General features: G+C 58.5%; 1 protein-coding gene across 1 annotated transcript in view; it reads right to left on the bottom strand.

Moving 5' to 3' along the window:
- Window positions 1-13205, bottom strand: part of TNPO3 (transportin 3) — a 79583-nt gene that overhangs the window by 21703 nt on the left and 44675 nt on the right. The window contains exons 6-12 of the mRNA XM_074976330.1: window positions 9704-9879; window positions 7497-7635; window positions 5324-5470; window positions 3316-3423; window positions 2818-2909; window positions 1039-1178; window positions 691-882 (exon numbers count right to left, since the gene is read on the bottom strand). Coding sequence (XP_074832431.1) covers window positions 691-882; window positions 1039-1178; window positions 2818-2909; window positions 3316-3423; window positions 5324-5470; window positions 7497-7635; window positions 9704-9879 — 994 coding nt within the window. The remainder of the gene's footprint in view (window positions 1-690; window positions 883-1038; window positions 1179-2817; window positions 2910-3315; window positions 3424-5323; window positions 5471-7496; window positions 7636-9703; window positions 9880-13205) is intronic.

Consider the following 13205-nt stretch of genomic DNA (forward strand, 5'->3'; position numbering starts at 1 on the left):
TGTGAGCGGATGACTAAACACACATTGAAGAATTCACATTAAACGCTGCAGATCTATCCCTCTCCAGGAACACGACGACTCAGTTTTCCACTGCACAAGCAGACTTCCAGGAACTCAGAACTATTAAACTATATAAATGGGGTCACTGTCGCTACATATTTGTATGTCTGTTCTACCAGCCTTTAGAGTAGGGATGTTAATGTTCAACTTGTCTCACCCTAAGGGATGAGACTTATGGTTTATGGTAAACCAGTGGGGGCTGGAGCGACTGCCACCTTCTGAGGGCAGGGGATGGCTCCTGCCTTGTGTGGCCTGTTGCTGCCGTGAGGCGCTCCGATGCAGCAGGAGCAGCCCTCGTCCACAACAGGCCTGGCCCAGGAGTGCCGGGGGCAGGGGTGCTCCAGCCTGTCCTCTGCCCCGGTTAGTTGGCTGAACGGTTACACCTAACTCAGTGGGTTTTACATCCCTACTTGAGGGTGGCTGAACCGAGAGTGGCAGTCGCTTGTCTCTCTCTTCCTCATCAGAGCTGAGCGCAACTGAACGGATTCTCACCCAGCTTCCTTGAAACAAATTTAAAAAAAATCGCCTTTGGGCCAAGAACACGGCTGGACAATCCCAGCTTTGGCCAGAGCTCGCTCACCTGAGGGGTGGCAAGGGGGACTGCGCTACCCTCGACCCGGCAGCAAATACCTTTCAGGAGTCCCACCGCCGCCTCCGGAGAGAGCATGAAGGAGTCCAGGGAGCGCGCGATCTCTAGGAGGCCATTAAAGTGCTGAGCCATATGGTCCCGGCAGACTGAGCAGATGTTGTGAATGGCTTTGGCAGCAGCAGAGGCCAGGGTCTTCTCACACAGACCTTTCATCAAATACCCCAGGACGGGATCTGGGAAGGGAAGAACCCACAAGCTGATGCTGGGTTGAACGGGTGCAAAAGGCAGATAATGAAGCTGAGGCAAGCGGGTTTGTGAGCCCTGCAGTGAGCCCGCAGGGGAGCCAGCTGAAGTACACAGACCGAGCTGGCAGCAGTGGCGGGACTCACCTAGGAACTGAGGGTTTCTGTCCACGACTTCGCTCATTTCTCCCACCAGCTCGATGCTGGTGTAGCGCACAGCCGTGTGCACCGATTCGGGGAGCCGCACCACCCCCTCCAGCACCTCCACCAGCGTCGGGTTGTTCTCCCTGGCGACAGAGGGCAGCAGTTACTCCGGATCCGGCACAGCCTGTCCGATTCTCAGCGCTAAGCCCCGAAACTCCTCGTTTCGGCTGCTCCGAGGGACCTGCCCTTACCACTTCCAGTGGCTCCGCTATGCACAGGGTAAATGTCCCCGACAAGCAGACGAGCCCCACGGTGCTACCCCCGGGAGTCTGGAGAGAGATGCTGACACCCCAGCAGCTCAGGCAGAGGGTCTTTAACAACTGCGACGGCACGCTGCCCTTAGGTGCTAGTCAAAGAGCTCTATCAAGGGGACCCAGGGACAGGAGAGGCCCACCAAGCCCCAGAACGCCAGGGGCAAGAAAGAGCAGCCGGCTGAAGAACTGACTGAGGAGAGCCAGCTGGAAAGGCAGAGATTTCAGCCGCCATTCCTCATTAACCCCCCGAAGCGCCTGTACTCAGGACCACCGTGGGACTCCTAGCGGGAGGGCACACAGGAGCCTTCCGCTGTCAGCCGCTCCAAGGGACGCGGAGCATCTCTAAGACACAGGGAACCCAACCCCCCGCCCCACGCAGGAGCCGCAGTACCCCGCCCGGCTCCATCAGCCGGGCCCTGAGTCAGGGAGGTGGGACGCACGCCCTCTGCTGGCTCCAGAGGGGAACTCGGCCCTGCACTCCAGCAGCTCGCCTGGGTTTTGAGCCAGAGTCGGGCGTGCCAGGCGCAGGGAGCCGGGACCGGACGCTGCTGCGCAGACACTCAGCAGCGCGGCGGCCGCGCCCAGAACCCTCGGAGGTCCGGAAGAGCAGCAGCGCAGGCTGAGTTTTGATGCTGGCCGATGGGGCAACAGACTATGTGACCCCTGTCCCGGGCGCACCCGTCTGCAGAGACCTGAGGGATCTGCTCCAGCAACCCTCCACCTCCTTCTTGGGCCAATAGTGAATTCATTCTCCTCCCCCGCGTTTTGCTGGTCCCCGTGACTCTGTCGTGTGGCGTCAGGCCAGCCGACGGAGCGTGCCAGGCTCTGGCCACTGGAGCCGCCAGGGAGTCAATCCCCACGCCCCAAACCCTAGCAGCCAGGACGCAGGGGCCGTCTGGATCCCAGCGCTGCTGCCTGCAGGGAGGCTCCAATATCACGTTCACAGCCCTGGGCAGTGGGCTGTGACTCACGCCGTTCCCTGCCCTCTCCCCCTTTCTCAAGCCAAGCTGAGACACCAGCCAGCATCCCAGGGAGGGGAGGAGCATTGGGCACTGGTGCCTGTGCGCAGGGGTGGTGGCACAGCAAGGAGCAGGGATGGGGAAGGGAATAGAGCCTGGGGAGAATGAAAGCAGAGGCCAGGCGACAGAGCCCTCGTGGGACACAAGGAGGGAGCCCATCGCCAGGGCATCTGGGCTCCTCACGTCTGTTTCCCACCGACAGCCAGCACACAGCCAGACTGCGGGACCCCGGAGCACGTGGAAGATCTCTGCGCGGCTGCATTTCTGGCGGGGAAGCCCTGCTTGCCAGTTAGGGGAACGGCGTCTCAAATGCTGCAGACAAGAGCGGCTCCGGGATGCTCAGGATTTCAGTAGCGATCCCTGAAACTTAGTGGCGGGCGGCAGCCAGGGCCCCGAAAACAAACAGCTTCACTCAGTCTCCACCGGCGCAGACCGAGCCTGGTACTCACTGGTCGACGCTCTTGGCTATAGAGGCCATGATGAAGAGGACAGCTTCCGTCACCTCCCAGGGAGGGTTCCCATCCTTCAAGGTAGCGTAAAGCTGTGGGGTAGAGAGAGTCAGTCGCACCAGAGGAGGAAGCACACGGGGGCAGCACCAGGGCAGCCCCGTTCCTCAGAGAAGTGGCAGAACTACCCGTTTGCTTCTCCCCGGCTTCCACCCTCCTACGCCACTTACACAGCCCCCTGGAGCACAGACCGATTTCTGACAGCCAGCTCCACTGCTGCGGGGCCTGTGATGAGACCCCCCCGCCTGCCGGGGGAGCCCAGGAACGAAGCGCGACTCGGGGCTGGCCTGGTGGAAGGCAGCAGCCAATACACACAAGGTCGCAGGGTAACAAGCCATTTGTAGGACAGGGACGTTACATCTTCCCTGAGCTAATGCACCCAAGACCCCAGAGTCCTGAGGCAATGTGTCCAGTACCACAGCAGCGCTGCGAGGGCCTCACCTGGGCGAAACATTCCACCGACCCAACCAGGAAGATCAAGTCCTTCACCAGGTCCGAGACCCTCATGCGGAACTCCCCGAAGTCGTCCGTCTCCTCCGGCACACCCTCCTGGAGAGTCGGGGCGGAGGCAGTGGGGTCAGAGCCGCGAAGGGGCTTCCACGCCCGAGTCAGCCTATGCAGCCAGGGACGCACAAGCCACGTAACCCTCTCCTCCACCGCGGGGGGGGGAATGCAAGGGACAGAAAGCGGCAGCACCAGCACGGGGTCACCGCTTGCGCCAGCTGGGCCGCCTTGGCAGGCCAGAGCCTCCCCCTGTAGGGAGCTCTGGAAAGAGGCAAGCGCCCGGACCAGCGCCAAGCCTGAGGGAGGTGGGGAACACAGGCAGGGCTGGTGCTCCCGCCCAACCTGTCCAGGAGGCGTCGCCACCCCTGGGAGGGGAGATCAGGACAGGCCCTCTAGATAAGGGGCAGGTTTTGCTACTGGCCAGCCCCGCTCAGCTCCATCCCTGGCTGCGCAGCTGCGAGTGCGGGGCGGGTAGGAGTTTCCGACGGGCCATTCGGAGGGTTTTGTAAGCAGCCCAGGGCCGCTCTCTTCCGTGCCACGAGTGGAGGAGAAGCAGGGTCTGGGAAGGAGGCTGTGACTGGGGCAGGGGATTGGGGGCTGGTGCGCAGGAGGGGCCACGGGGGGCGGCAGATGCTGACCTGCAGGATGTGGGGCGGGAGATGTGACCAGTGTCTCCCCTAGCTCTGTCCATCCATGGGCAGAATAAATTTTGTGCGCGCCACGGCCTGTGTGGATGTGCACCACCAGTGGAAACACAGGCTGCCGGCCCTGGGCGCTCTGCTGATCAGCTGGGTGGCACCTGAATCTCTCCTGAGCGGCTGCCTAAGTGCTCAGCTTACAGGGAGCTCTGGCTGTGACCGGGGACGGGTGCAGGAGGGCAGCGTCCAGGTGGGGCGGGGGCAGGGGAGAGGATGCTGATTTGTGGGAGGAGTGTCGGGGGTTGTGGCCGGGGGCAGGGGATCGGGGTGCAGTGCCCGGGTGGGGGCGGGGGCGCGGGAGGAGCGTCGGGGGAGGGGATCGGGGTGCAGCGCCCGGGTGGGGGCGGGGGCGCGGGAGGAGCGTCGGGGGAGGGGATCGGGGTGCAGCGCCCGGGTGGGGGCGGGGGCGGGGGCGCGGGAGGAGCGTCGGGGGAGGGGATCGGGGTGCAGCGCCCGGGTGGGGGCGGGGGCGCGGGAGGAGCGTCGGGGGAGGGGATCGGGGTGCAGCGCCCGGGCGGGGGCGGGGGAGGAGCGTCGGGGGAGGGGATCGGGGTGCAGCGCCCGGGCGGGGGCGGGGGCGCGGGAGGAGCGTCGGGGGAGGGGATCGGGGTGCAGCGCCCGGGCGGGGGCGGGGGCGCGGGAGGAGCGTCGGGGGAGGGGATCGGGGTGCAGCGCCCGGGCGGGGGCGCGGGAGGAGCGTCGGGGGAGGGGATCGGGGTGCAGGAGCAGGAGCGCAGAGGGTCACGGGAGGGTGGGGTGCAAGGCTCAGGCTCTGGCAGGAGGCACCACCTCAGGCGGCTCCCTGCTCGCAGCGCTCCTGCACACAGCTCGAAGTGCCTGGCTGTGGGGGCCGTTGGTGTCTGTGTGCCACACGCCTCGCGGGCTCGCAGTCCCCGGCAGCTCCCCCCGGCTGGTACCCGGCCAATGGGAGCTGGGAGACGGTGCTGGGGCGGGGCAGCATGCGGAGCTGCTCCCGGCCAAGGGGGCACAGTGCAGCACAGTCGCCCAGCCGGCCCCTCTGAGCGGCGCTGGGACGCAGCAGGCAGGGAGCTAGCCTGGGCCAGCTCTGTCCCACAGGCTGCATTTTACCCACCTCTATTAGTCACACACCTGGCTTCCTCGCTAGCAGCACCGGTCAATGGGCGCGTGGGGAGGGCACGGAGCATTTCCCTGGCTCCCCCCCCGCCCCCCGGGGCACCTACTGGAGCGGGCGGAGGCAGAAGGACAAGAAGCGAGGGCGGCCTTACGTGGTCTGGGTCGAGCTGGCAGTGCCTGGCCAGGGCGTGCAGGAGCCTCTGGATGTAGGCTTTGAAGATGCCGTGTATGACGGCATCATCCGTCTTGTACAGGTGCTCGCCCAGGCGGTACCAGAAGTTAAAGGAAATTTCTACCACCTGTTGGGAGAGCAGAAGAGACCCGCATGGGCCTCACGTCGCGACCCTGCTGCCCCCAGCTCCTCGCTTGGGAAGGCCGGCCCAAGGCCGCCTCGGAGAAGAGCCGGGCGTCCACCCAGCCAGCGCTGCAGGCCTGACGCTGACCCACGAGCCAGCCTGCCACTGCTCTGGCTTCACAAACCTGCACCTTTGGCTTGTTCAACCTGTGAGTGCTGGAACAAGGTGAGGTGTGGCAGCCCTGGCCCTTCACAGAGCATCAGAAGAGATGTGCCCAGCCAGGCCTGCTCCAGCCCAGGGAGCCAGCCGCTGCCAAAAGGGAATTGAGGTACCTGGCTCCAGAGCTCTGCAGACCCTGCCTGGGCACGGTTCAGTAGGAGCTCAGCTGACGCCATCAGCTCATTTCACCTCACTCAAACATGGGTCAGACAGCGACTCCCAGGCACTCGCAGCTCAGGCATGGACAGAGAACACACCTAGTGCCCCAAAGCCTGGGCTTCACACGAAAGCGCTTCCTCCCAGCGCCAGCACAGCTATGGGCGGTTGTGTCAGTGTAATCATTCAACAAAGGCACCTTCTAAGGAATGTGACGGGGTGAGGGGGGGTGCGTGTGAGACTCAGGCTGGGGGTGTGTGACAGGCCCAGCAGCTCCCAGTGGCTAAGGATGGCCCCTGGGGCTGTAACCTAGGCTGGCAGGTAACACCTCTGTCCTGGACAAAGCAGGGAGGAGCCGAGCTGAGTTGGAATGGGAGGCGGCAGTTAGAAACTGGGGGGGACAGGGGGAAGGCAGCCAGCCTGGCTAGGGGGGAAGCTACACCCCAGAGGGGCCCCCCTCAGGCTCCTCTCCCCAGGAGGGGTTGGAACGACTGTCTCTGCCGGCCATACTGACACCTCTGTGCTGAGCTGTGTCTGTCGACTAATAAACTCCCTGTTCTACCTGCTGAGCGAGCGCCGCTCCTGCCTGCGGACGGGCGCAGAGCTTGGGGTCCCTGAAACTCATCACACAGACAGGTAGAGGTACCCAATTAGCACACAGAGCAGGCCTCAGGGACTTGTAGGCCTATGGAAACCCACACATCTGCAGACTAACAGTGCACCAGCTGCCTTACAACAGGCACCAGTCAGCCAGTCTTCAGCTTCTCACAAACACTCACTCATCCATCCGTACAGCTCCACACACCAAGGTGTCGCATGCCTAGGTAGCTATGAAACCAGGCCTGGCCCACGACGGCGCGTAGTGCTGAATGGAACAGCCTGGATCTGTAAATGGGCACGCCTGCGAGGGGAACCCAGCGGAGCCCAAGGGAGGCAAAACACAGCCAGGTTTTGGTTAATCCCAAGAGCGGGAGAGCTGGGGAAATGAAGGGAAAGCCCACCTCCGACACGTGATGCTTCGCTCCTCTGAGCGCCAAGTGGTGCGCAAAAGTGCGTGGGTGGGGGCGAGGGAGACGATTTGAGAGGAAATTGCAAGAAATTGCCTATTGCTGCTCTGGTAGCCTCGGAGAAATGCAGCTAAAAACAAACCAACCCCCGAACCATGACTGTTCCCAGGGCCAGCCCTATGGCTGGGCAACTGCCCAGAGTACTGGGGTCAAGGAGTGAGGAGGACCTGGGGTTTCAGGCACAGGAGGTGGTGTGAGGCAGCAGAACCTGGGATGATGGGAGGTGGAAAGGGCCAGCGGAGGCCAAAGTAGCACCAAAACACAAGTTCGCCCAGGAGTCTACGCTCCCTCGGGCTGACCCTGGAACGAATGCTGGACAGAAGAGAGGCAGGTAGCAAGAGACAGCTCCTAGCATAGGAGAGATGGAAGGCCCAGGCTGAGGAGGGCCTTGTCTGCCCTCTTCCCTCGAGACGGGCCCTGTCAGGACTTTCTGCCCCAGGCGTGCGTGAGTTCAACAGTACCCGTGCGCCACAAATTCAGAGCAAGGCTTTCAAGGCCACTACGGGCCGGGCCCCGAGACCCGCCCAGAGGAGCGGGGCTTTCTGCTGCTTCGCTTGTGGCCGAGCGTGGGACCCACTGCGTCCTACCTCATACTGTGGATGGCCCGCACAGATGAGCAACAGCTCCAGTGTGCGCAGGTCTCCCAGCCCCTGGCCTGGCGAGCAAACGATTTTATCCAGGAAGGTCTCGCAGAGCTCAGTGAAGACGCGGCAGTAGTTGAGAACCCTGGTGACGGAAGGGAGGAGATCATCACGTCCCACATGCCAAGACCCAGAAGCAGGGAGAGAGCCCCCTCCGCCTGCACGGTGGCAGCTAATGTGCACTAAGCCGAGCCCTCGTTGATGTGCCCGTTGACCCGCTCAAAGCACACTAGACTGGGGAGGCAGAATTTCCCTTCACAAAAGCCGTGTGGACTCTAGCCCATCGCATTGGCTTCGCCTGTACGTCTGACAATTCTCTTCTTCACTCTAGTTTCAACCCATCTGCCCTGTACTGCCCTTGAATTGCTAGGGTCACCCCGGCAGCCTTTTTAAAACATCTTAACAAGCGGGGTTACATTAGCTCTCCTCCAACTGTTTGGGACAGGCTGTTCTAAGTTACATGCCACCGGGAGTAGCTCTGCAATTTTCTGAGGTCCTTCACAACGCTCAGTGATACCATCTTGCCTTGGTGATTTCCTTTTGGCCTCTTCCGCTTTCATTCTGCTGTTTAGCCAGGGTGGCTTTTTCGATTTGCACCCTTTGGGGGTGGAGGGGGAAATGCATTTTGTCTGGGTCCCCACAGTGGTGTTTTAAATAGCTCCCCCGCAGCAGCTTGCAGGCAGTTCACTCCTGAGTGCTCCTTTTCATTCCTGTCTAACCAGCCTCCGTGGGGCGGGGCAGGGTAGGGCAGCTAATCCTTTTTGCAGTCAAATGGTACTTTGGTAGGTTCTCTGGTACTTTCGCCTGCAAGGACGTGACCTCCTCCCTCTATGGAATCCAGGAAGTTCTGATGAATGCAAAGCCCACTGCCTGGTCCACATGAGCCTCCTCTGTATGAGGCTGGAGGTCAGCGGAAAGCTCACGATGTCCATCTCCACAGCTGCTGGCAGAGCCAAAAGGTCTACCGAAGTCAACAGCACAAGAGCAGGACATACAGTAACGGAAGGGAGGGCCTGCCCACCATCACATGATGCGCTAATACGTGAGCCAGCTTTAGCAGCCTCGAGTCCTCCAGCAGCAGCTTGCAGACAGGGAGGCTGTTGGTGTTAGAAGACAGGGCTGATGTCCTTAAAACACCTTTAAAGAACAATGGGAGGGGCTGAGCTGAACTGCAAAAACCTGTCCTCAAACTAACCAGCTTCGCTGTCCTGTCTGAAGGAGAAAGATCAAAGCCAAGACCACAGAGCAACGGCTGACTGCACGGTGTGAAGTCTGCCACCACGCTGTCCCAGGGGACTGATGGCACAGCACTGGGGAACAGACAGCGCGGCCTAGCGAGCTACGCACAGGACTGGCAGGTTAGCTCCTAAGTTCTCATCCCAGTTTGGGGAGTGATTTGTAGTGCGATTCTTGGAAAGTCAACATCCTCTTTGCCTAGCCTCTGAGAGGGCCGACATCAGAGGGAGGCGACAAGGACTGCTGGCCGTGGGTGTGCCCTGCCATAAGAGATTGACCAGCTCGCTTCCTTTCTCCGCCCACTGCTTCTCCTCTTAAAGGTTATCCTGCCAGCTCCACCTGCAACGTAACCCCTCTCTGACTGTGCTAGGCACCACGCAAGCCAAGAGAGGCCTGGATCTTGGTTGGAGCAAGTACCCCAATAAAACAAACAAGAAGAGCTCCTTCCAGACCAAGAACTGGGTGTTTGCCCACGAAAGCTTACGCTCCAAAATCTCTCTTAGTCTATAAGGTGCCGCAGGACTTCGCGTTGTCCTTACAAACAGGCGTGCACCTCTGGCAAGGGAAGACCAGGCTGTAAGTGCCAGGCTGTAGCTCTCCTAAGGCTGCTTTTCCCCCCCTCCAGAAGCCTCAGCCATCCCACCCAGTCTCATCACTCAATGAGAGCTGTGCACCAGCGTGTCTTCTGCTGACCTTTGGTAGGAGCGAAGAGCCAGGACAGCACAAGCTCGCCTGCCCCAGCCTGGGCACGGACTCAGCTGCCTCTCATCTGCGAGCAGTCGGTTGTTTGCATACGACACACGGAAACGGTGCGCAAACACAGCCCATCCGAGCAGCTTCCAACAGACACGCTGACAGGTGGTTCTCACGGCTGCCCTCCTCCCGCTTCCAGGGGCACCCCAGGCTCATTTACTTACTTGTCTAAATCCTCCCGGGCCACTGCCATGTGATAGGCGGCCTCCAGCGTCAGGACTCCCTGGAAGAGCTGCAGGGCGAGCGGCAGGTTTGTCTCCACGTTTTCAATGGCGTAGAGCGCCGAGCACACGCAGTCCGAGGCCGCCTCGTGCAGGTTCGAGGAGGTCTTGTCCTGTCGCTGTGGGGCAGGGGGGAAGGAAGGAGCTGAGTGACTGTGGAGTCATAAACGAGGCTGCACCTAACGAAGCCCAAATGCCGCGGTGTGTTCCTTAGCACCCTGCTCCCCCTCATAGCTTACCTTGCTGCTGTGCCCTCACCAAACCCTCAAGGTGCAACTGAACCACAGGACTGAGGTCTGAGCTTTCGGGTCTTTGATGAGGATTCCAAAACCAGCCACGGTTCAGGTTAACTTTCAAGGCTAGAAACTACAGATGTGCGGATGGAGAGAACTTTATTCCAATGCTTCCCTAATGCAAATAAGGGCTAAAGGACCCTTGTCTCAAAACAAATTCATGTTTAAGCATGCTCAGGTCTGAGGTATTTCAGCACCACAGAAAAATTTACTTGTCCCTTTTCCTGAGGAGCGCTGGGGAGGTGGTGGGGGGCAGGAGGACAGGAACAACCCCCTGAAGTGCAGGAAAATACTGGTTTTATTACCCAGGTGACTTAAGGTGGCCCTGCCTGGTAAACATGCATGGCCATTATGCAAGCTTCATTTCACAGAAGCTTTAATAGCTCCCAGGGGGCCTGGGGCAATTAGGAACGGAGATGCAACTGGGGCACCGAGGAGAGGGTGCAACCCAAAGATGAGAGGAAACGACGGAATCGCAGGAAGGCGCACACGCCTATAGATGCCCTTTCACAAGAGGACTGGCAAGTATTTTGCAAACACGAAATAAATTAAGCACCACAATCCTGTGTAAACAAGGGGGGAGGAAGAATTAACAGCGGAAACAAGCATTAATGTGACATGCAGCCTAGAAAGCCCTGTGCTCCTAAGTCAGAAAGCCCCCAAAGATAACAATTCCTACTGCACCGTTAACTCAGCCTCCTTTCACCCATTAGGTGCCAGCTAGACTTCTTTGTTAAATGGGAACTGCAGTTTGCATTTTTGTTTGCTTAGACGTTATCATGCAACAAATGTAAAATGAATTATTAACAGCATAACACCAATCAAACAGACAAATTGTCACCCACGCAGCAGGCCTGAGAGAACGATGCAGGAGAAACCTGCACCATTTGGGAATTTGACTGGTGTGCTTAGCTTGGCTCTTCAACCTCCAAGTTGCATTAATGCAAGTTTTTGAATGACTTGTCCTGATTTGCTGGAGCTCTTTGGGGGTTCCATATATCTGCGAGAGAAGAGCTGACTCCAAGTCTGAGTTCAGATGGCAGAAAAAGGAGGGACAAAAAATGCAGTTCTGGGCGTGAACAAAATATTAACTTAGACACTCCAAAACTGGAAAATCTACAGCCAGTTTTGGGTCTTTGATGAGGATTGCAGAACAAGCCATGGTTTAGGTTAACTTTCAAGGCTAGAAACCCCAGATGTGCAGGTGGAGAGTTTATTCCAATGCTTGCCTAATCCAAACAAGCCTGAAAGGCCCCTTTCCTCAAAACAAATTTATGTTTAAGCATGTTAAATTTCAGCAAGAAACATGGTATCTATGAAGGACACAGGGCTGTAGCTGTGTCACAGCAGGAATATTAGAGAGGTCGTTGGAAGAGGTTATCTTTTATGGCAGTGGTGTCCAAAACAAATGTCATGTATAGCTAAACACAGCCCCTGCCAGGCCTCCCTGGTATCCCCCCTGCAGCCAGGGTAATCGCTGGAGCCCCCCTGGGGCTGAAGCCCCGCTCTGAAGCCCACCAGGAGCTGTGAAGCCACCTCCACTCCTGCTGCCATGTGGTGGGGTGCATGTGTGGAGTGGCTGGAGAGGTGCCCACGTTTGCCACAATCTGCAGCCTCGTTCACCACATGGGGTGAACTGGGAACGTATTGACAACAGGGTTTTATTGGAGCAACTTGGGCTGGTGAGAGAAGCTTTCAAGCCACCAATTCTTCAGGCCGGCCTGGGAAAGGTACTTTGAGTGTCACGGCTGAGCACGAGGCGGACCAGACTGCTTGCTCAGCATCAGGAGTTCTGCTGGTCCCTTTGAATACGTGCTCACGACTTATGCTGAATAATCCATTTAGCTGAGACGCTGGGAGACCCAGAGAAGAGCTCTGGTGGTGTGACGTACTCCTCCCTCGCCAACGGAGGCTGAGCTGCTCAAAGGTATTACCTTGCCACCCTTGTGGATGATGGAGGGTTATGAGCACCTGAAGGGGGAGATTAGACCCAAACCCTGAACTCAGCCTTCATGGACATGGTCAGCAACAGCAGCTGCTAGCTAGATTCACGCTCCAGATGGGGAGACAGGAAGAAGTTGAAGTCAAACTTTGTTCAGGTCACCAACATCATCAGGGACAGAAGCTGGAACAGATTCCCATAGGCCTGGCTCCCAGTCTTGTGCGCCAGCAACTCGACAAGTGGTCCCTGCACTGTGGGGTGCAGAGGAATGTTTGAAGATATGGCCCAGGCTAGCTCCCACATGGGCAGAGAGGGAGTGCTACCCAGCCCACCTCCGCCTCTAGCCCCAGCTCCTTTGGTAGCTCCACTGTCAACCCAAGCTCCTCTACTCAGCCAACTCGGCAATAATGGAGGAAGAAGAACGGACTGATACCGTCACTGGGGGTGGGATGAGGAAGAGGATCACAGGAAAAGCTGAAGCACCAGTGAACTAGACAAAGTGGCCTCTTAATAGAAATAGAGAAAAACGACACTGAATTGGCCAGACCATGAGACTAGAAGAACACATCTACAAGGAGATTTACATTTACAAACTTCTTTTCACAAGTATTACCAGCCACACAGTACGCCAGCTGGGTCAGCAAACACTGCAGGATCTGGTAGGACCAACAAGGCTTCTGCAAGCCAATGCTACCTACTGTGGTCCTGCTCTGTAGCAGTGTACTATAACTGGAAGCCGTTCATGACCCGTTTGTGGACAGAACTGCTGAATCCCACACGACAGAGGAAGGATTTGTGGCAGTAGGGCTTTCAGCAGGAGCATGGCCAAGGAGAACAGCAAAGTCCAGGGGGCAAGAAGGTATCTTACCTTCTGCTTAACCAGAAATGTTCACATCACTCTGACTGAGGACCTCCGAAGGCAGCATGAGATTAAATGTGTGGTTCTTTTTATTACCTGAAGAGCTAGGGAGAGCAGAAGGATGGCCCTGAACAAGGTGTAGGTTTCTCCAGCTTCCATGGCACATAGCTGAACTGGAGACCAGGTCTTACATTTCCATTCTACATCTGCTGTATTTTTGGCCCACGGTCATCACCTACCAATCCCCCAATAATGCCTTTTCGATTCAGAAGACCAGGATTGTGTTTGCTTTGCTCCTTTCCCTGCCTATTCACTCTGGAGGAGTGGTCTGTGGGCTCCTCCCCAACGTTG

The sequence above is a fragment of the Carettochelys insculpta genome, chromosome 1 (assembly GCF_033958435.1).
Source record: "Carettochelys insculpta isolate YL-2023 chromosome 1, ASM3395843v1, whole genome shotgun sequence".
Classification (NCBI taxonomy): domain Eukaryota; kingdom Metazoa; phylum Chordata; order Testudines; family Carettochelyidae; genus Carettochelys; species Carettochelys insculpta.